The 27814-nt window shown below is 43.0% G+C and overlaps 1 protein-coding gene across 4 annotated transcripts; it reads left to right on the top strand.

Moving 5' to 3' along the window:
- Positions 1-126: 126 nt before the first annotated feature.
- iqsec3b (IQ motif and Sec7 domain ArfGEF 3b) lies at positions 127-27814 on the top strand. 4 transcript variants are annotated; one of them, XM_044194684.1, is made up of 15 exons: positions 127-857; positions 5103-5177; positions 9829-9946; positions 10972-11373; positions 11568-12292; positions 12985-13146; positions 14878-15000; positions 19145-19311; positions 21419-21558; positions 21729-21860; positions 21990-22089; positions 22776-22934; positions 23033-23087; positions 23940-23986; positions 24974-25107. In XM_044194684.1, exons 1-14 carry the CDS (start codon positions 343-345, stop codon positions 23959-23961), a joined length of 2895 nt encoding a protein of 964 aa, XP_044050619.1. In that variant the 5' UTR covers positions 127-342; the 3' UTR covers positions 23962-23986; positions 24974-25107. The 4 variants fall into 4 exon arrangements, with proteins under 4 accessions (XP_044050619.1, XP_044050618.1, XP_044050617.1 ...); XM_044194683.1 differs by having other exon boundaries at positions 24957-25093; XM_044194682.1 differs by having other exon boundaries at positions 128-857; positions 23033-23125; positions 24974-25142.

Below are 27814 nucleotides of genomic sequence, written 5' to 3'. Positions count from 1 at the left end.
CCTCCAGTCACATCTGGATCTGGCTCCTCTCATCAGCACCACTCAGCGCGGGAGTGGGAGGGAGAGAGAGAGAGAGAGAGAGAGAGAGAGAGAGAGAGAGAGAGAGAGAGGAAGGAAGAGGAAGGGAGAGAGAGAGGAAGGGAGGGAGGGAAACGACCGGAGAAGCGGAGGCTTGCTCGCTCGGTACAGCCTCATCCACAACCGAGCAGAATCAAGGAGAGGAGAACAGAAGGGCATCTCACCTTCTCATCCGCACTCACGGATATTTTGCATCCCCTGTCCTCCATCCGCCAGTCCAGCTTCTTTTTTCTTCTCCTTCTCTTCCCTCCTCTTGTCTTGAGTATGATGAGCTCCAGCCTGCTGGAAAACCCCGTGCAGGCGATTCTGTACCTGCGGGAGCTCACCACCATCGTCCAGAACCAGCAGAGTCTCATCCAGACCCAGCGCGCCCGGATAGAGGAGCTGGACCGGCGGGTGGACGAGCTCATCGGCGAGAACAGACACCTGCAGGACATCAGGGTACAACAGCAGCATCCTTACCATCACCACCATCACCCCGACCCCAGCTGCCTTCATCTTCACCACCACACTCAGGATCCCCAGCTCAAGACTAGTGCGGGGTCTCTCCCAGACCATGCGGTTGCACCAGCACATGTCGAGGCGGCTCCGGGGGTCCAGCCGTCGCCTCCCCAACCAATGGACCCGGGGGACATGCAGCTGGTCCCGGCCGACCCGTCCAAGGTTTCCCCGGTTGAAAGTGACCCAGGAAACGGCGGAAGTTTCCACAGCTGCCGCTCTTTGGTTCCGATGACCCCCACAAACCTTTGTCGATCCCTGGCCCTGGCTAGGAAATCCGAGTGAGTAGAGGTTATATGGTTGTTTGCATGTGTGTGTGTATGTCATAAAATGGTCAGATAGGCAATATATATGGGAGGCTATTCTATGGTATTTAGACGTTTTTAAAACCTCCAGTGGCATTGGATTTTCTGCAGTATCTACCTATAACCTAAACAAATGTTGGCAATATTAGACTGTTTAGAATCCTTCATAATATTTGTGTAACTTGTTAGCATCTTTCTAAAACTGTACAATTAGGAGCGTGCACGCGAGCGCGTGCGTGTCCTGCAGATTGAGAGGCGTTTAACTAATGAAGAAGACGCTTGCAAATTTCCAATTTTCAGCTGTGTATGTCGGCTAAGGACTGTGCCAGAAGAGGAAGAGGTGGATTATTTAAATGAGAAACTGGATCACGATCACTGGATCATTACATAACAAACAGCTGTACGTGTGTGTGTCTGTGTGTGTGTGCTGGAAACACACACAGCAATCAGCACAACGGTCAATGTCAGCTCGAGACAGGAGCAGCTTCACGTGCGATGATGAGACACATGATGAGTCGCTGTCCGCGGTCCCGGTTTCTCTATTAATTACTGCATGGGATCTGGGGACTCTCACGGGACCTCTGGGCCTCTGATGTTGCTGTGTTAGATGAAACTCACGTGCACACAGTCGTACACACAGACACACACACACACACACACAGACACACACCACTACCCGCTGCTTGGCACCAGAGCCTCATAATACATCAGCACATCACTTAATGAGAGAAAACCCATCTTTCTCTCTTCTTGTCTTCCTGTGTGTGTGTGTATGTGTTCTGTTCATAAGTTGTATCCCAGCAGGAGTCCTGATTGGTCTCTCTGGGACTCCACCTCCACTGAGGGAAGCAACACAGAACAGAGGAGTAGTTGAGAGGAGCAGAGGAGTGCAGAAGGGGATACATGTATATTAAAAAAGAGTTGTTGATATTAATCCAAATGATTTACCTGCTACACCCTAAATTTACTGCTCTTGTGTGTGTTTGTGCGTGTGTGAGTGTCTGTTGCTCTCTTCTATTGCCTTGCCTGGAACCAGTGTTCTCTAAAGAGCTTACCCTGCGGCAACTATTTGTTTTTATTTTGACGGGAATCAGTGTAACACCATTGGTTCTTAATTTAAATTAGTTTTACCGATGAGGAAGAAATTACAATAAGTTATATAAACGCTGGGGGCAGAAAACAGCAGAGCCATCCACCAGTTGATCAGGCAGCACAGTGGGTTAGTGGTTTATTACATGGCCTTCCTCTTGCTGCACTTGCTGATGTGTGTCCTTGAATGCAACCTTACATTCCTGCTCAATGATTTTATGTTGTTCTGGATAAGACCAGTAGCTTAACACCTAATTTCTAGTTTTGCTTCTGGCGGTCCAGGTTGGGGGGGCATTTTTAGAGGATTCATCTTCCTGGCATTGCCTACTGCATCCTGTCTGCAGCTGACTGGAGATCAGATCTTCCCTCTGCTTTTCCTGTTATAAACTTTATGTATGTGTGTGTGTGTTTGGTGTGTGTTAGCATACTTGCTTTCTTTCACACATCTTACTGTATGCATTTATCTGAATGTTTATCTCTATACAGAGCTCAGTTTTCTTTGCCCTGCAGATACATGAAATGTGGGCTGCGTAGGGTTGTGTGTGAGTGTGTTTGTGTGCTTTGTTGCCAGTGTTGCCAATGCACGTGGATGGGCCTATGGGGGGAGAGACAGGATCCTCTCCTCGGCTCATTCTCTTTCTCTCTCTCCAGCTGAGCTGCCCCACTTAGCCCATGGAGCGAACTGTAATCAGCCGTTCTCAGGAGAGAGAAAGGCAGAACGAGAAAGAGAGAGATGCACGCTCAGTCATTGTCTTTGATGGAGCCCTTGGAGGTGTCTAGCGGAAGGAGCTTGAAGCTGACATTGGAGTGGACCAGTGAAAGGGAAGGAGGCTGACAGAGATGGGGGGAAAAAAAAGAGAAAATGGTGATGAAGGAATAGAGAGAGTGTGTGTGTGTGTGTGTGTGTGTGTGTGTGTGGGGTACACACAGAGAGTGAGGCAGGTACAGACCAAAACAGAGAGGAGACACTCTCTACTGGATACTGGCTGATGAAAAGCATTGCGTTTAAAGTACTCTTCCAAAACAGGAGAGAGGAGAGGGGTGGTGCGAGGGAGGACGGGGCACGGAGAGACAGAGAACAGGGGCCGAGCAGGAGGCATGTACTGTTAAAATATTCACCTGTTCTCTTTGTAAGCGTTGTTGGAGGCGGATGGCCGTTATGTGTGTGTCTTGTACCGACAGATGGATGGACCTGCTGAGTGTGTGTGTTTGTGTGTTCTCAGGGATCCAAGCAGCCTGGCCTCTTCCTCCAAAAAAAATGTTTTATATCAGCCTGGCAAAATAATTCAGCTCTTATACTGATGCTGATGGTGAACAGGAATTGGTTTTACAAGTTCAGTGCTTTTGGATTTTGGCCTCAAATTGATTGTCCGACCTCTCTCCCCTCCTCCGTCAACCGGGTGTGCATTAGATGACACTTAGTTTGACCTTGTGACCCCCAAAACCTACAACACACCTGCACATTTGTACTACACAGATTTATAGGGGTTCAATTAGTTTGTATATTATAAGGAGGAGATGAGATTTAAGAGATTCATTAACTCTGAAAGAACAAGGATTTTTTTTTTCTAACGCCAAATAGTTTAAATGAAGAAATAAATTCATCTCATACAAGAAAAACAGATCTAGGGACTAAAAAGTAAAAATTAAAAAGTTATTGAGTAGTAAAATGTGGAATTGTTAATGTTAACATAATTGATTACAGCTGGTGCATTTAACTTTATCTGCTATCTGGTTTTCTGGTCCTGGTGTTTGAGGGATGGGGCAGAAAAGCACAACAAAGAAAATTAATATTGAGATGTAACATAATTGTTTTAGAGATTTTTGAAACACCTGGGAGCTGTTAAAAGAAGACAATTCATTTTCTACTGAGAGAATTACTGCAAAAACTCTTGATCAAAATGTAAATTAATCCAAATATATTAATAAATGAAGTCCATAAATACAGCGTGGGTACTGCTTGAGACCCCACCTGGGGCTCCAAATGGGCTCTCATAGTTCGAACACCAGGGTCGAGAACCACTGCAGAAGTGCTGCTAAATGGAGAACAAATGATTCATGTACGTACAGTATGTTTATGTGTGTCTGTATGAGGGTGTGAGTGGTGAGGTAGGTGTTACAACAGATGGAGGAGTGGTATTCATAGAAACCAACTGTGAAGAGTGTTGATCAGAGATATTTTAAAAAAACCACACACATCAGTGTCCCTTTAAGTCTGTAAAAGTAGCTGTGAAAAGGTAGCTTTTTATAGCTCGGACTGTCACACCGAGTCTTACACTGACTCTGACTGCCTGTCACTGTGGGTCTTTGTCACAAGCAATATGCTGAGCCCAGGTCAGAAGACTTACTGTAGCGTAGCCAAAAAATTTCACTGTCAACTGAATGTATTCAGCTCATTGTGGAAGGACTTAATGTGACCTACACTCACACCCATACCTCCCAAAAAAACATAAACCTCGAAGATGTTTTTTAAAGTCATGATCGTGCTAATTTTTATGTCTGTGGTGGTTGGAGGTGTTCTGCATTCAGAAGGTCAAAGGGTCGATCTTTACAACAGCTTAAACATAATGTGTCTTGTTTTTTTCTGGTCTTTTCACTCTAAATTGCTCCAGATAGGAGCACAGAGCGAAATGCTTAAAATATGAATGTAAATGTAAAATGTATGAGAGAGATGAACTTAAGAAGAGAACGAGCAGGAAACAGAATCGGAGTAACCATCTGTTCTGATTGGGTTTGGGAATTCTGCTAAATCACCACAGATGCGATGAATTGGTGGCCTAAACAAGCACATCCAGACACACAAACATATACTGTAAATACTCTCACACTCATTCTAAGCCTTCTCAGCCTTGAATTGACCTACATAGGGTATTTACCCTGGGATCAGTGCCAAATTGTAAACAGAATCCATGGAAATAATCCAGAAGAATCTAATGAGAGCTTCTTCAGGATCTTTTGGGATGTTGGACTAAGAATGAACATGAGGAGGAATATGGAAAAAATATGGAAAGGCAAACAACCAGCAGCAGCCAATAATAACTGAATGACATGCTGTCCTTCCAATTCTGTCCGCCTCTCCTCTTTCCTCCCCTATTGCTTACCTCTCCTCCTCTCTCGTCTGCCCTTCCACAGGAGCGAGACGGTGCTGCATCAGTTTTGTTGCCCCGCCCCTGAACATCCAGAGGCTGACACCACCGGCTCATCCGGGTAAGAGCGATTCACACACCAATCACAGACACTTTTAGGTGGGGGGTATATTGTCACTATAAAAGTGCCCATGGCAACCCAATAATGACGCAACGGCTACCACTGCCATAGTAACCAGAGTATGGAACTTTGAGGATCTACTGTAGCCACTTTTGCCGTCTGTTTCTGCGTGGGAAGCTTGTCTGTTTGTTGGATGAGTGTGTTCATATTTTTTTTTGCGTGCGTGGGCCGTGTGAATGCATGATGCTTCACTGATGTTTGAATGAGCAGAGCTCTGTTGTAAAACTTTGAAAAGCTGATTTTGTCATGTTTCTCAATGATTACTGTTTGCCCTCCCCGCCCTTAGAATTCCCCACATCTTTTAATCCTCTGTGCTGTTTCTTTTCTGTTCATGTCTGCTTTTACTGTTAATGTCTGCTGTAATATCTTCCCCCCTTGTGTTGTTTATTTCTGTACCTTGCATCTCTACTCATTATTTATCTGTCTGTTAGAAGACCTTAACTTTTCTAATCATCACTCCACAATTATTTCTCTCTCACCCCTCCCTATCAAGTCTCTCTCCCGTTCTGTTTTTATTAATATCACCATCTGTCTGTGTGGAATCCCTCTCTTTTTCTCTGATCTGATGACTTACAGTAATATCTACACGCACGTAGTACTGGTTGGATGAACTAATGGCACAGCAGCAGTGGACTGCCACCTGGGATGATGAGATGTAGAGGAGCTGTGTAACACCATAGCTCATTATTACCATCACATGAAGTTGCAAACCTGCACCACCTCTACACACTAACTGTCATCCACTACATCCATCGAAGCACACAAACCTCCCAAGAGGTGTCATGAGATCCGCCTCTAGCTTTACCTTGCCTTTGTGTGTGTGTGTGCGTGTGTGTGTGTTTCTCCCCTGGCTGTACAGTATTGTAAGTCTCTAAGAGAGACGTATCTCTTGAGAGATATGATTCGACAGATGCTCATTTCTCTTCCTCTATGACGTCACACAAGCAGGCAGAGCGGGAGTGTGTGCTTGGTGAGTTTGTTGCCGCTACGTATGTGAGCATGTGTGGGGGTGTGAGATGGAGCATGAGAGAGAGAGAGTATAGCACCCATATCATCACGGAGGCTTTTGCTGTCCAGATGCATTAATAGCTCAACTCTTGCTTTTAAATCCTCTAATGTTTTCTAATGTACGCTAATGTATTCTGATGCAGCACAGGGGCACGGCAGTGTTTTAATAGAGTTTTTGATAGAGACAGCCTCCAGCATGCAAACAACACACACAGTCTCTCCATATCTTCCTGTTTCCTCTCTCTGTTTCTATCTCACTCTTTCCTCCGCTTCCACTCTCTTCCCCTTGTTTTCTCTATTTCCTCTAACTTTATCTCATTTAAAGATATGGCCAAGCTTCTCTTGCCCTATCTCTGACTTTTAGCTGGGGACCCAGAATATTTGCTTTCACAGCAATCAAAGAAAACAAAGAGGAACTTTAGTGATGCACTCATTATTTAACAATGAGCAGGCTTTTTATTCTCCCCAGTGCCGTTTTGCATTAGTCCCCTTCGTGTAAAAATTATTAGAGTAAGCATTATCTGGGTGGAAGAAAGACTGCACAAACACACAACATCATGCACACACACTCATAATTGCATACCATTATATAACCTTTTAGGGTGCGATCATACCTCTGTGCTTACATCAGTGCAGTTTGGCCATATAAAAGGTGCTGAATGTCAGTGTTTTGTATGTTTTAGAGGTGGTGCCCGAGATGTTGGTCACTTCACTTTTTTTCTAAATTTGACTAAAATTAAGAAAGCTTAAGTTGTCAACAACCGAAATTGGGGAAAAAATGGCACTTTTTGCTGTGTCATGGCAGTAATTTGCTTTGGTAAGCCTTAAATGGCTTTTGCAGAATTTCGATAATGCTGTCATGTAAAAGACCATTGTTCCATCTGTGGACAGGACCTGGGATTATAAGAGGAGGATGGGACACTCTACCAGAGCACTGGGAAACGGCCTCCACAGTCGACGTTGTTGAGTTCTCAGTCAGATTCCGGCCGGATTCAATATACTTTTGCTTTGTTTTTGCTTCCAGCTGCTGCTGTATTACAGAAATGACTGTTTATTAAATATCTGAGGAGTCAGATTTGATTTTTCCCCTACTTTTTATGCAAGTCATGTTTGACTTTGAGGATATGATAATCAGTCAGTTATTGTCTTGCATTGCTTCCAGTGTTTTTGGATGCTTATGTGACGTCATTGACTTAGTCTCTTTTTATACTGTAATCCTAAAAGCAGAACATAGAAAAATGTTATAAATTAGCCATTTCACTTCTATGTAGGAGACTCAGAAAGTTATGGTTTCCAACTGCCACCGAAATGTTCATCTGAATGATGTCATTGTTATGGAAACACATCAGCTTTAGGAGTCTCGTGCACAAAGTCAGCACTTATTCCCATGGCAAAACATGTTGTGGATCATTGTTTTGGCGCTGAATGACCATTCAAGAGTGCAGATCCAAATGTGAATGACCATTCTTTCAACTCCATAGCTTTGTCTAAAATCACTCCCTATTTGCTACCAAATGTTCAAATTCAAAGTATCAAACTGTGTTATCCAGCAATCCTCTGATTGGTTCAGTCTGGGAGAGATCATAACTACCTAAATGATGAATATGTTTATGTGTATATATATTGCTCGTTGTCTTTTGGCAATGTGATGTTGACAATGCCTAACAAAGATCTCTTTGACATCAAAACATTAAGTTTGTTGGGAGAGTGTACAGTAAAATGAATACACAATAAAGTGCCCTCAACAATTCCCTCGATGGAACGAAAACTGTAGTGTCCATAGAATGTAACTCATTTTTGCTTGAAACATCATAAAGCGTTGACTTTGATAGATTAGTTTAAATTACAGTTCAGTCAGGACACTCACGTCAAAGTTTTAACCACTTATTGCAACAATTTGCATTTTAGTTTGTGGCACTGCTCATGTGGTGCTCTGGAGCTTGACACAGACTCTCACTGAGCTCACAAACCTTCCTGCCAGAGTCACAGCTAAATACCATGCTTACACAGGCAGCAGTGTAGCAGCAAGGATGCAGAGCTCAGCATTGTTGAATGCAGACTGAATGACCACTAAATGTTTAAATGGACTGTCTATTGTGAGAGATGGATCGTGGGCATACATGGTTGAAATGCACTTATAGTTAGTTGCTTTGGATAAAAGCGTCAGCTAAATAAATGTAGGCTAATGTAATGTAATACATGATTAGAAAGTCCACGTTGACTTATTTTACCTTACATACGTAAGTTAACGTAACTTATTTTAACCCAATCCATGATCTTTTCCTAAACCTAACCAGACTACGAATGTTTTACAACATTAACCACATGTTTATTATTGTTACCATGACGACGAAGGTCCGGTATGTCTGTTGCTGGTACTCTCCAATGGTCATATTTGTTGTTTTGGGCAACGGTCATATATGTTGTTTTGGGATTCATTGGCAAACAACCTATTCTGTCGTATAGGCATGAGGACGTGTTGCGATTGGAGGATGTTTGGAACATGTGACTATAAAATGACTTCTGGACCTGCTTGAACTACCGCAAGGCTTCATTTATTTTTCAACGCTACACCTGTCAGTGAGGCACACAATGGTGATCGACTATAATTGTCTTAATCTTTATTTTAATTTACTGCTCACAATAGCTCAGTAGGGCTGAAACGATTAGTCGATGAATAGATTAGTTAATTGGTTGCCAACTTGGGGGTCTGGACTCCCACAAGGGGGATGAATCTAAAGGAAAATTTTCTTCAGTCTTTAATCAAAAAACTTTTTTGTGAAATACTTTACAATTTTATCTCCAGAGGCCTCTAAAAAGTATTCAAATGAAACAATCTGAGAAGAGAAAATCATTTTTTCAGTGAGCTACTCACAATTTATAGACATGTAACCTGTGACGAGGGGTCACAAGGAGATACTGCTAGTTGTGAAGGTTCACAAGCAAAATAAAAGGTTAGGAACCACTGGATCAGTTGATTCATAGAAAATGAATCATCAACATTTTTGATAACTGATTAATCGTTTAGGACATTTATTGATGGGAAAATGTTTAATATTCACAGTTTTCTGCTTCTCAAAATGTGGGGATTTGCTGCTTTTCTCTGTTTTATATCTTTGGACATTGAATATCTTTGAGTTATGGACTGTTGGTTGGTCAAAACAAGTTATCTGAACATGTGAACTTGGGCTCTGAGAAATTGTGCTGAGAATTATTTTGACAGATAACTGGTAATGAAAATATTGATGCTTTCAGCCCTACTGTAGTGTAAACTTGTAAGTTTCAATCTGTACGAAATAGTAAATGAGTGAAGGAGGGAGTGATTTTGGATACAGCACAAGTCAACCTAAAAAAAAAGAAAAGAAGGTATTTTCATGTTGGTAAAAAGGTAATATGTCCAGAGTTTACTCAAATCTAGCCAAATAGGACTGGACATGTAAACTCAGTCATCCTTGCCCTGAGCTACCATCCCTCGTGAACCTCTTCACACTCTGCATAGATGATGACCTGCCACCGAATAAGGGCAGACCTTTGAAGGTCAGCAGGGAGGACTGATAACTTTTTGTTCTTATTTCTCTGGCAGTGGACAGATGCTGAGCCTGGAGGATGGAACGTCCTCTGGTGGTGGACAGGAAATGGAGGGGACCAAGAGAGATGGACCCAGCGAGTACGAGATCACCCTGGAGAATAAGAACAAACAGGTATGTCTTTTTTTCAAGCATGTGTGTGGGCCCCATAAGCACATGGTGGGATGGAGTGAATGCTGACTCCTCCACCAGTTTTAGTATGAGTAGGTGTGTGATGATTTGACAATGTGTCTTGAGTGACAAAAAAGATTCCCCTTTCAGATCTATTTCTGTCCATGTTGACATGAAAAAGAACACCAGTGATTCCACTGCCACAGCGACAGGAACACGAAAGATGCTAGGTTGTCATGGTAACAGCTAATAACTGCTTCTGGCGGCTGGAGATGTCTTTATTTCTCATACCAAACTGCTGAAGGGTCTGCTGTTGCTGTTGCTACTGCTATCGCTGCTGCAGTGCAAGTGTGTGTGTGTGTGTGTGTGTGTGTGTGTGTGTGTGTGTGTGTGTGTGCACTTTTTGTGGGCGTGCTTACGTGAGCAGACACACACCCAGGCACATGCGTGGCTGTCCTCCTTTTTCTCCCTCTCTGTCTCTTGTTCCCTTGCCTCCCACGCCCCGTCGTCTCCTTCTTGCTGAATATATAGGAGCAAAAATTCTGGAGGAAGCAGAGATCTTGGGCTGAGCTGCTCTGCGAACACAGACAGGCTTGTGCGGGTGTTAACTTTTCTATTCATTTTCTCAAAAGCACCTTTGTCACAGCCCATCCGTCCTCCTTGCCATGGCCCTTCAGACAGTATTAGCAGTTGAATTATGATAGATGATGTTTACCATAAAACTCAAATACCATAAACCCTGACTGGTTTTAAAAGAGTGGACAGGAAACTAAGAAGGATTATTCTAGGAAGAAGGGTGTGAGTGTGAATTTCACGACTCAGGCAATGCTCAAATTCTTTTGATCTTTTGTAGACAAGGGCACAAAATGGCAACATGATGTTTGCCTGCCGGTGGATGAATAAATATTTTTCAGTGGCTGCTGTGTGCTTTGCAATATCACTCTTGCAGTGTGATCAGTGAGTTTCACAGCCTTGTAAACATGTTTGATATTTATACTCACTCCCCCTCACTCTCTCCCTATCCCCAGATAGAAGAGTTGGAGCAGAAGTATGGAGGCCATCTCATAGCAAGGCGGGCAGCCCGTCGTATTCAGACGGCCTTCCGTCAGTACCAGCTCAGCAAAAACTTCCAGAAGATCCGTAACTCTCTGTCGGAGAGCAAGTTGCCTCGCCGGATCTCCCTGCGCCACCCCAGCCCTTCAGGTCGAAACCGGAATGCAACCCAGAGACACAGTTACAGTCTGCATCCAGGAGGAGGACAGATACCCTTACGCTCCAAAACCCCTCCTCCTCCCCCTTGCCGCTCCACCTCTCTGCCCCCGTCTCCTGCGTCTGCCCCAGCAGCTGGTCCCTCACCTGCCACAGGCCCAGCCCCACCTCAAACCCCTGGACAAACACTCACACAGCTGGAGGACTGCTTCTCTGAACAAGTGAGTGTTTTTATTTCATGTTACAGTTCCCATAAGCTTTATTTAAGTAGGGATGCAAAATGGTTCAGATAAAAATAATCAAGACATAAGGTTCCATTAACTTTATATAGTTTTTAGCCACTAACTAACAGCATGACTCTAGGAATGGCAATGTCGGTCAGCTGGTCAGCTGCCTTTTATCATCAAATTTGCAGCTCCATTCCTTGGCCCAGTCAATTGATGAGGCCCTTCGTGGTTGGACCTTGTCGGAGGGCAGAGAGGGGAAGGGTCTACTGATGGATCCTGGGGCCCTTCGTGCAGCTGCTGAGAGCGCTTGCCTGCCCCGCAGTGCCAGCTCGCTGCTCATGGCCTTCAGGGATGTCACTGTTCACATCGACAGCAATAGCTCCTACACCATCTCCTCCGCCACCACCACAACTACCACCTCTCTGGGCAATGCAGGCAGGGGAGAACCGGGCAGCAGGAAGACCTCTGTGAGTGGGATGGCTGGGGGAGGAGATGGCCTGTCAGGAGAGGAGCCAGAGTTTCCTGCACCTCCGCCCAGTGAGGAGCTGGAAATGGCTGATCCAGGATCTAGGAGGGGTTCAGCAGTGCCAGCTCCAGGAGGAGGAGTAATGGAGGAGGAGAGCGGATCAGACAGACTGGGGTCCACCTCCACTTCTACCTCTACTTCCACCTCTATCTCCACCTCAGCCCAGTCTAACCAGCAACCTGCTCAGATTTACACCCAGTACCAGCAGTACCACTACACTCATCCTCAGCAGATCCCCGGGGGGCCAAGCCCCGAGGCCCTACAGGCCCTGGTCGTCTCTCTGCCCAGGGACCACTGCCAGGATCCAGCATCTTGCCGCTCGCCAACGCTATCCACAGACACTCATCGCAAACGCCTCTACCGTATAGGACTCAATCTCTTCAATGTGTGAGTAGGCCGGCAAAACACACATGCACACTGACGCACACAGAAAATATGCTAAAATATTTCTGCACCCTCTGGCTCAGGGTTCAAAGTACACTTATTACTGTTTGTGTCTAACAAATCGCCAACAGCCCTGCAAAACTGCTCTAAGCAGCTGCTCATTAGTGTTTGTGATTGTTGGGAGGAGCTGCCTGTTCAGTGCCATCTTGTGATGTCGAGATGTCAAAGAAAAAAGAGATAGAGAGGGGGATGAAGAGAGAGAGAAAAAGGAGGGAAAATGCAGTTGAAGAGGAGAGGCAGACAAGGAGGTCATGAACAATGTGAGAGCCTCTCAGTTTTTATAAATAGAGTCCATGGTTCCTGCACTTATTATTAGTTAATACAAATTAAAGTAAATTAACTCATATGCATCAGTGACCGTGGGTCTGATCCAGAAGTCCAGAGCTAACAGCTTTTGCGCATGAATGCACTCTTCCTTTCCCTCTTTCTCTTTGTGCTTCCTCTTACACACATACACACTCACTTCCCTTCATACACACACACTTTAAGCACATTTCTCTGAAATAAAGTGTTGCACATTTTCTTTCTCACTCAGGCCCACACACCTATCCGCTTGAACGCACAGAAACATTACACACACGCTGTTTAGCTTTTAACACTATCTGCTTTTCTGCTGCTGGCTATCTGTGGAGCAGGAACCCAGAGAGAGGCATCCACTTCCTGATCACGCGTGGTTTCGTTCCGGACACGGCCATCGGAGTGGCTCACTTCCTGCTGCAGAGGAAGGGCCTGAGCAGGCAGATGATTGGAGAGTTCTTGGGGAACAGCAAGCTGCAATTCAACAGAGATGTCCTTGAGTGAGTCCTCATTATGTATATGGTGACGCATCACACACAGACATTTTATCAAATGCAAGTCCTGTAATGAATCTAGTTATCTAATTCGAATCCCTCTGAATTCTTTAGTGAATCTATTTAGGTTAACTCAAGGTCCACTTTCTAACTTTTTTAAGCTTTCGACTGCATCTCATGGGCTTCAGTGAATGGAGTTTGTGCAGTTCTCATGAAAATGACTTGGTTATATGAAAAAGGTTATAAATAACTTGAAAACCACTTTTTAATAAGGCACTCTTTATAAAGGTTTTTTAAATTGCAACTAAATGACTTTATAGATCAGTTATATGTACATATATATATCCTTAAAGTTGGGGGACTTTATGGTCAAATAGTCAAATGGTAAAAGTCAAAGCAGCAGAGGCAGAGATATCCTGACTCTTCCTGTTGCTCCTCCTGTATGACACTTGCTTTGTCTTTTAGCGAACCCTTCAGTTCATCATGAAGACCCTTCTAATGGACCATTTGACCACTTACCATGTGGAAAAGGGCTGCAGAACATCTGGACCAAAGTGACTTGTTAACATTGATAATAGTAGATTTGATTACTTATTACAAGGGGAGAAACTTTGCTACCTAACTAAATGACCCGCTGGATTTGACATAATCCACTATGAGATTAAGTTTGCTTAATTGCCACTGAACTGCAGATGTTCAAACTTTCAGTTATTCGGAGCACATGTGGTGCTTTTCATCCATTAACTTTAAAGTTAATGATCAAAGTTTCTTCATGACCTTGGAAACAGCAGTTGAGAAAACAATACCACCTCAAGGTCCATTTGGTAGCAGTTCTGGAGCTTTCAATTCTATCTATGTTCATCTACTCTATGTAACTATGTTGCTCTTTACTACTAAAAAAGAGAGGAGATAAAAGATTAAATAAGAGATTTGTTAGACTTGGACTTTAATGAATTCAGGTATCTTAAAATATCTAAAATAGAACTAGCTATTGGAACCTAAACCAACATATACACATCAATACACACACGCACAAACTGACTTGACATGTAGCACCTGCATGCATAAATGCAACACATCCATGAAAACACGCATTTACTTAATGCTTTCACACTCACCCTTTTTGCATCCAACCAGTGTAGACAGAGATCCAGGATAGAGAGGCTTTTTGCTGAGGTTGTTGCAGAGACTGTAGAAATAGGTCACTGCACTGAACACACACACACAAGCACACACTCACTTTCTTTCACTCAGACACATAGACACACATGCATGGACACAAATATGCACATGCAAATACACGCACATACACGTCTTGTGTATGTACTTCTTCCATTGCTACAGCCAGTCCTCAGCCTTTCATGTACCTCTCTCTTGCCCCCTCGCTCTTTGCATATCATTATTTTTCCCTCTCATCCCTTGCCTCTTATCTCCCACTGCCGTCAGACCCTGTCTTCTCCATTGATGTTTGCACAAAGTGTGTGTGCATGTGTGTATGCGTGTGCAAACATGTTGTCTCTATGTGCGTCTTCCAGGTCAGTGCTTCTGTAATGGAAGTATGACTGTAAGAGGAAGATTTGTCATCAGCATTCATAGTTTGCTGCACACGCACAAACACACACTTGCACACACTCGCTCACTCACCTTCTCATTACAGTGACACACTTCAGCTAAAGCCAATCTCACTCTCCTTTCTCTGTTGCTTTCTTTTTTTCCTCTCTGTCTGTCCCTTTATAGCTGTGTTGTGGATGAGATGGATTTCTCAGGCATGGAGCTCGACGAAGCCCTGAGAAAGTTCCAGGCTCATGTTCGTGTTCAGGGAGAAGCACAGAAAGTGGAGAGACTCATCGAAGCCTTTAGGTGAGACTGTCAACTCGCTCACAACCAGGCCTCACTGACTAACAGGCTCTGGCTTCACTTTTGAATACAATTCAACACAACAACAGTCCATCACATGACTGAGCAGGGTTGGTAAGGGCACTCTGAACTTTTTTAAAATGAATAGACCTTTTGCCTGTAGCCACCTATGCAAAAAAACAAAACAAAAAAAAACAATGACATGTAACCAAGCTCACATATTTTGCAATAAAATAGAAGCGAAAGAAGTCTTTCCTGATCTCATCTTGCAGCCTTGGGGTAGCAGACATATCTAGAATGGCATATTAATGGGCCGACTGTATAGACAAAATGTTTAACTGGTTCTGCTAGCTCACTGTGGCAGGCTCTGATGAAACCAAAGACTTGTATCATTAACAAATTACACTGATTGCCTGTAACCTTTGACTAAGCTCATCAGTGTTTGATTGTTAGCCAATCACAACGGAGATTGGAGCTGCAGGCAATCAGTGTGCATTCCATCAGGACAAAAATAGATGCTCTGTTTCACAACTTTCTCCCCTGGATGACACTCTCTGGCCAACTCTTCAGGCTTTGTAGGCTGTTTGAATGTGCTTGACAGTTGTGTGTCCATTTCCATCCAAAATCACACATGAATATGTAAAAGTGCATGTTTGGTACTCATGAGGTTTTAGCCTGATTTGGGTTTCTACTCATTTTGTCAGTGCTGACCCCTGCCCTCCAGTCACTAAAATGTATGAGTATATCTGCTGAGGAAGACTCATTTAAATACCAAGAGGGCCTTGAGAGACCTACTGTAGCTTACACACTCCCTTTGTGCATTTGAATGGACTGTCTAGCATTGCCTCTAACTAACTCCTGGACAGAAACATGTTTTTATGATGTTATTTTACCTTTTGACTGAAAATTCTTTTAGGCAAAAAAAAAGAAGACAAAAGTGACTAGACAAATAGGAACTGCAATTGGTGCCTTATCCCCAGGCTGGCACTGTCCTTGAAATGTCCAGGTAATATCCAAAGATTGCTCCCAGGACTAAAAATGCAATAAAATGGCCATCGTTGTTTTCCATTTCAGGGTAATTGGCTGCATTGCCGTGTACATTTAATCTCCCTCTGCTGATGTGCTGCTCTTTCCCTCAGGATTACCAACAATGTCACCACCAGGACATGAGTTGAGCCACTGTCCCTTTGAACTCACTAACCAAGATGTCCTTCTGAATTACACTAAGTTGCTAGTATTATTCAATGTAAGGGGAGTGTAATCACCATAGAAAATGTACTGCATGTTAATTGTATGCTGGCGCCTTTCTGCATCCACAATGCGTGGCCCTGAAACATTTTTCTGACAGGAATAAATAGCACATTTGTTGGGGACTATTTTTAACTGTGGATTAATACACATTTGGTGCTAGTGAGTATTTACAGCAGCAGGATGGCGTACTGTATGTAGGATTGACTCAAAATAAACTTCATGTTCATGTTCATCATAATAAAGGAACATGTCACTCAGTGCAAAGGTGTGGCTTGATGTGTTTTAATATTTTTTGAACAACAATAGAGATCTATGGTGCAGATGAATATGCTATACCAGGCTGTGGATACATACTTGTTAGAAGAATCAATTTATTGTTGGTTTTGTTTTTTCATTGGATTCGTGAACAGTGCAAAAAAAATATAGACATCATCAGTCCTATCCATTAAGGAAAGTGTGTTCTTACTCCAAGCAAGAAGTGGTGAGGGAAGAGCAAAAAAGGAGCAGTCATGACACTTCCCCTCTCTGCATCTGATTTGAGGGCCAATCAGAACACCCAACGCGGTCATCAGTTAATCACATCACACTCAATCATACGTGCTGGGTGCAGATTACAAATTCATCAGCAATCTGAGACCACACTCTCTGTAGCTGGAGCTGAGTATAGGTCAGAAACGAGCGGGCTTTATCGGGACAGCCAGACATCAGATGCCATGTCTGCTACTTAACAGTTGTTATGTCATCTGTTTGAAGCATGTTGTACTCTTGTCGTGAGTAGTTCTTTTTATATGAAGTGGTATTTGTGCCAGCTGGCATGCAACTTTCATATGCAGATATGAAGAGAAGAGATCGGAAGCTAGTGTTTAAATAAACTGGTTACATAAGACAGAGATCCGCTTGAAAATGTGAATGTGAATGGAGCACACACACTGTTTGTTCACTCAGTGACTCACATATGCCCTTATACATCATGCACATGCTCATTTGCATACATACACACTCACACATACAGTAGATCTTGCCTTGCATTGGGTCTTTGATGAATTTGCTGCAGAATTACATCAAGTTGGCAAATTAGGAGGCTTGTTTGTCCCTCTGTATTTCTGTGTGTCTATGTATGTGCATATTATATCTGCAGCAGCGTTTGTGCCAAGCAGAATCTATTCTCCCTCAAACAAAGGCATTGCTACTGAACTAGGCTGTTGTCGATTGATACCCTGTGAGTTCTCTGGCCTTAGATCTTGTGCGGGGTCTGGGAAAAGGCTTTCTGATTGTGCAGGTCTCAGATGTGGCCTCTCACTTGCATATATGCTCTGACAAATACATAGTCCTCTGGAGCAGAGCAGCCCTCTCCATGTCTGCATCCTGCCTGGCTGCAGAGAAAAAGCCTCCCACCACTCAAATGGCCCACTGAAAGAAAAGGAGCTGGGGGGGAAGGAGGAGTGGAAGTGAGAATTTGTGAAGCCTGTGGGCAGCAATGGAGCAAAGCAAGTCCATATGCAGCATCTCTGGTTCCAAAGCAGACTGGGCAGCGTTACCTTACCTAGGGCAGAACCATTTTGGACTGGCAAATGTTTCCTGTGTCCTGTCAGTCTCATTTATGGTAGAGGGACTGCTCCTCACATCTGAGTAGAATTTACAATCAGTCAGTCTTTGAGTCAATCAGTCAGATTATAAAATAGCGCAGCTTGTATGGTGAGATGTCTGCTTTAAAATCAGTCTGAATGCACCCATCTCACAGCAGGAACAAGCAACTTTTTAAAGGCCATTCTCTATATTGCCTTTAACAATTTGTACTGAGCTCTCTTTACGATGTACTTTTTGTTATTGTGCCCAACTGCACCCCCCAAATCCCAAGATTTCCTCCCCATCTCACTGTTGAGATTTTGAAACGTAACACAGTTTGAGCTGAGAGGAAATCTTTGGGGGTGCGATTTGGCACAATAACAAAGTTAGGGAGTGCATCATTAAGTTTTGGTACATTGACTCTGTGAGCCTGAAGATACAGGGGTGTTAAGAGGTGTTATATTCAGTCTCACTGATAATAAATGGGGTGGACAAAATATTCGAAACACCTCTTAGTATAAAGCAATACAATTTAACAGCAGCACAAACTACATCCTCCAAAATCTCTCTCTAAAACTGTTTAATAAACTATTTTAATATTACGACCTTCATGAAGGTATTGATTGTAGGAATGCTGCACTAGACTGCATTAGTTTTAGCCAGGTGTACTTGATAAACTGGCAACTGAGTGTGATTTAACGTCAGCCCAGCAGTAAAATCCTAGTTTCTTAAATCATGGTCTATAGTTTATTAACCTGTTCACTCAATTGACGTTATTTCTATTTGTGTTGCTGGAGAGCTTCCCCACACATGTCTGTATGTACTGAATAGAGGTTTTATTAATAACAGAATCTGGTTGGATTGGTTGTTGTTGGGATTAAGTAACAGTTCAATGAATGATGTTACATGTGGTGTGGAGATAAAGACAAACAATCTGATTTGTCATGCATTAAATCCATTAATCTACCATTAAATAGTACCATCTTTGCTTTTCTGGCATTGTACACCAAACTTGTGGAAACCTGGCAAATACTTTGCAATCTTATTTAGTTGTTCTTTGCAACTATGTTTGTTACAATAGACAAAACTTGTACATATGCTGTTATTCATATAAAAGCAATAAGACTCTTCGGGATATGAATGACATTTGAATGATTGGGATTTCTGCTGATGGTACTTGCTGTGTCATACCTACACCATCTCTTTTTGTGTCTGCAGTGGTGGCTCAATGGCCAAGAATCCAGACCGATATTGCTGCGTAAGACGTGACAGAGAAAGGTTTGACCAAACTTATGATATATAACGCTGTTGTCCAATTTTTCCTCCACAGCCAGAGGTACTGTATGTGTAACCCTGATGTGGTGCAGCAGTTTCACAACCCAGACACCATCTTCATCCTGGCCTTCGCTGTGGTCCTCCTCAACACTGACATGTACTCGCCCAACATCAAACCCCAGCGCAAAATGGGCCTTGATGACTTCATACGCAACCTAAGAGGTTAGTGTGTCCAAATATAGTACAGAATGTGCGTGTATGAGAGAGATAGAGGGTGTGTGTTTATATAATCGCTGTATGTATGTGTCATTTCAGGGAGTGTGAACTGACCCTGTGGACAGAGCTGGTATAATGAGTTGCAGACATTTATGGCAAGTGGTTTTATGAGCAGGGAGTTTGAACATTGCTTACATACTGTATAGTAACCACATGTACACATGCACATTTCAAACCTTTTACTGCAGATTATGAGGAGATCTATTGGAGAGATTTGCCAGAAAGAAGGATATGGAAGACAAAAAAGAGAGCAGAGGGCAGAGGAAGTCAAAGTTTTACAACAAGCACTCTCTTGTTAACCTCACTTCAACCTTGCTATCAGTCTTTTGAGTGACATCCTCTTGAAGTGAAGTAAATTACTCAAAGAGGCAGCGGGTGCTTGCCTCGCCTTGCTCACTACCATCAAGAAAACCATCAGCTGTGCAGGAGGAGAATCCTGATATCCTTGACTCAGAGCTCTACCCCAGAGGCTGTAGCGTCGATCCATTTAATTGAGGCTCACTTAGTGTTAGATTTAACGATATGAGCTTGAGTTTCCGGGCGCAACTCATCACCTCCGCTCCCTGAGGCTCTCAACACAGTCTCCATCCAGCGGTTGAACAGATACATACATTTACTGCTTAAAGAATTGCAGTTTGACTTTTATTGGTACCTTCAGTAAAAAGAAAATTCCACCATAAATTACATTTCAGTGTCTTTTTTTGATATAATATTGCACAACTCAGTTGGAATTTGTGAGCTTAACAGGTTTCTCCTTAAGCAGAACATTGGTGACAGACTGTAGAGAGGATGTCTATGTGCTGCTCCGCAGTGATAATGGAACAACTACTGGGACACAATGACAGCACACATACTGGGATAAAAGCACATTTTCTGATTCACAGCTACAATGAAATAAAACTAATTTGGCTGTAATATCTCAAACAAAAGTCATATGAGCCCACACAGTCAGTCTCAAATTATTGAGAGTGATTATTAAGTGTATAGTTTGGATCCCCATTAGCTTCCACTGTGGCTGTTTCTAATCTTCCCATGGATCCGTACTGTGAAATGATTTAATTCACAATCAGTATCTGTGAATAATAAAATCATTCATAAAATAAATGTTAATTAAATATTAACTTTAATATTTTTGGTATTGAGTCACTGGTTCACATTACATGGAAGCTATTGATAAAAAACTGCCACTATTTTATATAAAAATATTTATGTAAAATTAATTGCACATTAGCTACAATTTAGTATATTTTTTTATCATCATTTTCACCAATATGGGAGGGTTAGTTTGAAGATACTGAAAAAACATTGGTATTGTGTCATTTAAAGGGACTGTTCACTCCCAAATCAAAAATACATATTTTTCCTCTTACCTGCAGTGCTTTTTATCCATCTAGAATGTTTTTGCGTGAGTTGCAGAGTTTTGACGATATCGGCCGTAGAGATGTCTCCGTTTTTTAATATAATGGGACTATATGGCACACGCCTTGTGGCGCTAAGAAGTATTTTCTTTCTACCGATAGTTCCTACATTAAACATGAAACAATGGTCCCTAAGGCAACCCCCAGCCGTCAAGTGCAACGGTAGGGAGGTGTGCTAACCATTCTCCTGCTGCCAACAAGGGGTGAATGTCTGTTGAATATCCAACTTAAAACTAATGTTACCGTGGCTTTTTTAAAACAAGTCAGTTAGAAACATGAAAATGTCAGCCAGAGACAACGTTTTCAACCAACTGGCGGAGCCAGTTAGCTTAATTAGCTAGCAAGCTACAGCTGATAAAATGCAGGCGACAGGTGTCTTTCAGACAGTAAAATCAACAGTTGCTGTCTGAAATTGAGGACCCATTGTTTTAAAAATTACTATGATTTTCCATTGGTAAATGTGCCACCGTTATCATTGTCAACAGCATATGTGCCATGCGAGAATGGAAAGCTTTACAGGCATAGCAACAGTAACTAGGGAGGTGGGGTAGAGCTGATTGTGTGTAGGATCTATAGACTACTTCTTACCTTGTTAGTGACCACTCCTACATGTTAATGGGGTATTGTTCCCTCAGGTGTGGATGATGGAGCAGACATCCCAAGAGAGATGGTCGCAGGCATTTATGAAAGGATCCAACAAAGAGAGCTCCGCTCCAATGAAGACCATGTCACCTATGTGAGCCGTGTGGAGCAGTCCATCCTGGGCCTGAAAACTGTAAGTCATATTTGTGTGCAAGTCTTTCCCCTTCCCCCTTTTTTTTCTCATTTCAGTGAGCTGTCTGTTCTTATTTGTACTGTCTCCTTTATCTTGTCTCATGTATTATTTCCCTGCGTCTGTCCTCTGTACTATCTGTCATCTCCATCTCTTTAACCTTGTCTCTGTAGATCCTCGCTGTGCCCCACAGACGTCTGGTGTGCTGCTGTCGCCTGTTTGAGGTGCCTGACGCCAACAAGCCTCATAAACAGAAACTGTCCCAGCTCCAAAGAGAGGTCTTCCTCTTCAATGACCTGCTGCTGGTAAGGAACCTCTGTTCAGTGACTCACTACAAAACCACATTTTATTGCCAAATTATAATGACTGTAACAGCCAGACATAATCAGAAATGTTAATTCAGCCATGTTGTGTGTTGTGTGTCTCTATTGTAGATCCTGAAGCTGTGTCCCAAGAAGAAAAGCTCTGCCTCATACACCTTCTGTAAAGCTATGGGTCTTCTGGGAATGCAGTTTCACCTCTTCAGCAATGAATGTAAGATGCTATTTTACTCTGCAGCTCTGACAATGCTAACAAGCTGATGTTTAGCAGGTATAACTTGTTAACCATGTTCACCATCTTAGCATGTAGCATGCTAACATTTGGTAATAAGTACAGCTGAGGCTGATGGGATTGTCATTAGTTCTGCAGGTATTTGGTCATAAATCAAAGTATTGGACATATAAAACATTTTACCTGATGATAGCGCTAGATTCCTATTCCGATTCCTGTGGCCCTTTGCTGCATGTCATCCCCCCTCTCTCTCCCGCCCTGTGTCTCTCTTCAGCTGTCAATAAAGTCAATATGCCCCCCCCAAAAAATTTGGTACAGACATTTATTGAGCCACAAAGCTAGCATGGCTAAAATCGTTTGCGTGAAAAGAACAATAGAAAACTACTGATCTTCAGTACGTATGAGCTTCCTAATATTTCTGCAAACCTTTAGTTGCAATGTTCAAAAAGCCATTGCTGCCAACAGAAACACATTTGGTCATTAACCTCAAAGCACAAGTTTCTGCAGGTATTCTTAGCAGCAACATTTTGTGAAGTAGAAACTGAAGTAAAAACTGCAACACTGAAGTGTTTTGAAAGATCCTCAAATCCTGCATCCTTTTTTAGAATCAAAGTCATGGTGAACCGCTTTCCTTTTCTCTTTGACACTTTGTCTGGGTTTCTCATCAGACTATGCCCATGGCATCACCATGCTGAGCCCGTTTACCTCAGAGAAGAAGCAGCTGGTGAGTTTCTGCTCCCCGAGCGGAGAAGAGCTCAGGAAGTTTGCAGAGGAGCTCCGAGAGGCTATCACAGAGGTCAATGAGATGGAGCAGATACACATCCAGTGTAAGGAAAGAAGTGCACACGCCCCAACATATGCAAATGCAAACAAAACACATACTGTACTGTCTATGGCTAGTTGAAATCGCTTGCTTTTGTTGTAGGGGAACTGGAGAGGCAACAAGGCATCCAGCCACACGGCATACACACCAATGGCGGGCAAGTGGACACACACACAGGACACGGCTCTCCCTCAGGTGCTGGTTTTGCTCAGGCAGCATAAAATGCATAACACAGCGTACATTAATCATAACAATGCATACATTACTCAAGGCAATGTAGAAAATAGGACAACTTTCATGGAAGAGAGGCGCATGAAAAAGCCCACCACACTGAAAAAGAAAATTATAAAAAGAGGAGTGCAATGGTCAGCGGGTTTAAAGTGTCATTGTCACTTTTTTAGTATTAAAGGAAGAACTAGTTCCAGCAAGCAACTTCCCCTAAAACCACACATGTTGTTTTTGAATTTTTTGAAAGTTTTTTGTATAGATTAAACAAACAAGATACAACATGTTAATTAACGAGCTTTAGAGGTGCTAGTAGGTGGATTTTGTAATTTTGGACAGATCCATACTAGCTGTTTCCAGTCTATACGCTAATATAAGCTGCTAGCTCTAGCTACATATTTACCAGACAGACATAAGAGAGGTATTGGTCTTCTCATCTAACTCTCAGCAAGAAAGCAAACAAGTGTATTTCCAAAAATGTTAAACTATTCCTTGAAACAAACTAGATACAGAGTGTCAGCTTGTTGGTATACAAATTCCTTCCACTTTGGACCAAACCAGGCTAAATGTTTTCCCCTGCCTCCAGTCTTTATGCTAAGCTAAGCTAAACACGTCAGAACTCTGTGAGAGCGGTATCAATCTTATCATCTCACTCTCAGAAATAAAGCAAATAAGCATATTTCCCAAAATGATGAACTCTTCCTTTAAACAAATTACTGTACATTCTGTACATGAAGCTGAAATCTGCCTGTTGACTTACAGATAGACCCGTTTCTCTCCACAGGCCAACAGGATGTGTACGATAAAACCGGCAACAACAACACAGTAGAGGTAAGTGCGAAAGCCATACTTTTCTCCCTCAGGTAAGTGCCTGCATCTCCAGCTCTGTGGGTGTGGTTTTGTATGTGAGTGTGTGTGTGCGGTTAGACAGGGACTGTGCCTCATCCTGAAAAGAGAGTCTGTTTTATGCTTTGCTTTAAAAGAGCACCGCCTGAGGTACATCCCCACTATGCAGCCAAGGATACAAAGACAGCTCAGAGGAGTCTGCTGTAGTGGTGCTACAAACAGTCTCTATTGCTGTGCCTCATGAGTGGATCAGCAGCCACTCTACTCGCTATATAACATCCCTTCTTTCATCAACTGCTGCTTGCCAGCCTTACTGTATAAGCCTTTGCAAGCCACTGTAAGCCTGACTGGCTCTTAGAATACCGTCTACAAAGCCAGATAAGCTTGATACCGTTAACAGTCTGTTGAGTGTATGTGGGTGTGTGTCTGTTAAACCAGCCCTTTCTTTAACTAAACATAGTGATATAAGTTTTATTCCTTTGCCCATTCTCTCCCCTCTCTCTCCTGCCTCTCTGCCAGTCCTTTAGAGTTGTAAATAAGTGTGTTAGGGAGACACCATGCCCTCGGTGTCACCTCTCTCCTCTCCTGACACTCCCTTTATGTTTTTAGCTTCTCATTCTTATTGACCTTGTTCGCTCACACACACGCACGCACGCACACACACACACACACACACACACACACACACACACAAATGAAATCCAAAACGTTCCCGCCATGATCTCTGACCAAAATCTCTTCTACCCCTTGCGACCCTTTTCTCTTTCTGGGCTGGTGTGTAAGAATGTGATTGAGAGTGAAGAAAAAGAGAGTGTGTGTATTTTGCATGCGCTCGCTCCGCATACTACCTACCTGCATGCCTGCATGCCCATGTGCGTAACACACCAGAGGGCTGCGTAGAGGCTGCGTTCAGGCTGGTAACTCCTCATGCGTTCTCTGACTGTTCCTAAACTAGGTGTCAATTCACAACAGGCTGCAGACCTATCAACTGAGCCAGCCCAGCATTGAGTCCACACCTCTGGCCCTGGCTGCACCACCCGCCCTACTCAGCACCGTCCAGCCCGGGGAGCTCCGCCCAGAAACACTCATCCAATGCCAGCAGATCGTCAAGGTGATCGTTGTGGACCAGAGCGGGCGAGGGCGGATGGAGGCCTTCCTCAGCCAAGGCCCGGCTACCCATCAGCTCATCCAGTCGGCCATGTCCACACCTGTGCGCGTCAGAGAGGGGGACGGCCCTCAGCCCCCTCTGCCACCTCCCCCTCCACCTTACAACCACCCCCACCAGTTCTGTCCCCCTGACTCACCCATGCCCCTCCACCACACCATGCCTCTCACCCGCAGGCGCAACTCCAGCGGCTCCCGCAGCATCGTCTGAGTCATCGGCTACTCTACGAATCCTGGGGGCCAGACATGACCCTCACATTCACACACAACAACACACACATGCTGGAGCACTAGTCGACTCCCTTTGAATGGTAAGAAAAAGCATTGCAAAAAAAAAGTAAGACATATACTGTGTCGAATAAAGGGACAAAGGAACAGGAAACTAACAAGAATCCATTCATAGGGTTGACTGAGTGGTGTCGTTTTTGAACGTGGGGTAGTTTTGATTCCATTTCTGAAAGACTTTCTTTTGTCTCCAACATGTCACCTGGTAGCTGATTGTGTCTGTCTAGATTTCACACTGTTTAAGAGATCTTCTGACTGCATTTTTAAATGTCACCTGTCCAACAAATGTGTCTATGAGCTATGACTGTGAAACCGAGGGGCAATGTCAGAAAAGCAAACTCTGGCAGCCCTGAAAGAACAAGGGATCGCTTTAAATATGAAGGACAAAACTATGTTTTGTTTTGTTTTCTTTCAGGATGTTAAGTTCACATCACTTTGTTTGGTCCAGGTTTTCAGTATTAGATACCACACTCAGTGAGGAATAATTTCAGCAGAGCTAATCTAGCTTCTCCTCACTGTAATCTTTTTCCCCGTCATCTCTGCATTTAATGTGAAGAAACAAGAGTACCAGCTTATTTGTTTCCTTCATTTTCTAGGGAACATATAATCAGAAAGTTTGAGGAAGAGGGCGAAGAAAAGGGTAAAAAGCTCTAACATCTCTATCCTGTCATGTGCAGCATAGTGTAGTCAGCAAGGATGTTGCTTCTCACTTAACTAACCTAAAACCATATCCTGACGACAATCATATTTTTCTGTGCTTCATTGTTGTGCTTTGCTAAACTTGTGTGAGCAGATATCTTCACAGTAGTGTGTGACAGTCCTGATTCTGTGGCATTTTGCTCTCACAGAGCTCAGGAAAGGATTTGCTGCACTGTAACATGTAATATCTGCACCTCTGAGTTGTATTGAGAGCAGCGTTCTTGTGTGCTGTGTGTTCAATCTGCTCACTCATGGGCACTAGGGAGTAGGGCTGGTAATTCATCCAAAACAAGGCTAAAACAGCCAGATGAAGCCTTTCTCCTCCTGTACATTTACTCCTAATGGGTTACCTTGTGTGAATATTATTGTTACCTTTGGATTTAGGCAATATCCCTGCCCAGAAAACTCTTAGCTTTAGTTTAAAAATTAATAAAAATTGCTCCTCACAGTGTAGACCAAGGTCACCTCACAAAAGCATCACTCCCCTCTCACGTATTATATTTTTCCTTGCACACTGAAAATGTTATATAAGCAGAGAGTCATTCCTTTATTGAATGTTAATCAGGGGGAAAACCGAAGATGTCCATAGAATAATTATTGATTTCATCCACGTGTCGTCTGTCCAGTGTCGATGGTTCGAGCTTGAGCCAGTTTGTACAGCAGATTACAAACCATCCATCTGACAGACACTGAACAGGTCTTGTAGCTTTTGCACCACAGAATATATTGGATATATTGTAAATAGATAATATAGATTTATTCTGAAAAAGTGATTGGTTTGCCCAGTGTGTGTATCTACGTGTATTTGTACAGAGAAGATCTAGTTTAAAAGAAAAAAAGGATATTATAGTTATTATTATTATTATTCACATTTAATATCAGGGGGTGTTCTAAATCCTACTGCTACGAGAGACAGGATACAAGCAGCTTTTATAGAACACACTCCAGTTACCATGGTAACACACATTGATATTATTACAGATCTACATTCATCATTAAATTATCGTGTCATATTATTGTAAGATTATTAAGAGATGGCTGTGTCACCTGTTAGGGTGTGTAAAGGGCTATGCTGTATTGATGAATACTTACAGTAAATCACAGGTCATGCACATACACACACAGGTATATATATATATAAGTTCCTACACAACCACGCACACTAATGTACACAAACATGCACATAGCTGCCAAAGCAACAACAAATTCAGCTTAGATTCACCTTAGAAACTGCTTGATTTCCCAAGTCAGCAACCCCACTTTGTTTACTGTAAACTCTGACTGACTTGTACTATACAGCATGATATTTTTGGGGGTTTTATTATTTCTTTCATTTATTTTTTTTCATTTACAGTACACTGGGGGTGGAGTTTGATTATATGTTTGTATCATTGTTGTCAGGGCATGTTGGGTTGATTGATCATTTTCTCCCCTCTCTCCACTTCCTTCCTCCTTTCTGCCTCCCCCCCTGCCTTCTCCATGGTTGTCATGGAGACACACCAATCTGCATCCTCACTGGGGATCATTAATATTTGCACCCTCACAATATTTCTAAAAAGGAGATTTCTTAAAGATCAACATGTTTACTAATGGAATATTTCTAATTTTTTCTGTTTGAAGAGAATGAAAGAATAAAGTAGTTTTTAATCTCGGTCTCGGACTGTC

This window comes from Siniperca chuatsi, linkage group LG4 (assembly GCF_020085105.1).
Source record: "Siniperca chuatsi isolate FFG_IHB_CAS linkage group LG4, ASM2008510v1, whole genome shotgun sequence".
NCBI classification, from domain to species: Eukaryota; Metazoa; Chordata; class Actinopteri; order Centrarchiformes; family Sinipercidae; genus Siniperca; species Siniperca chuatsi.
The sequence above is the reverse complement of the archived record's forward strand: the minus strand, read 5'-3'. Positions and strand labels throughout refer to the sequence as shown.

Excerpts from the sequence above, each read along its gene's own strand:
- iqsec3b (XM_044194681.1), top strand. The coding sequence starts at position 343 with ATGATGAGCTCCAGCCTGCTGGAAAACCCCGTGCAGGCGATTCTGTAC. Across the intron at positions 5,178-9,828 it reads GACACCACCGGCTCATCCGG|TGGACAGATGCTGAGCCTGG; the intron begins GTAAGAGCGATT and ends TTTCTCTGGCAG. Across the intron at positions 15,001-19,144 it reads AGACTCATCGAAGCCTTTAG|CCAGAGGTACTGTATGTGTA; the intron begins GTGAGACTGTCA and ends TTTCCTCCACAG.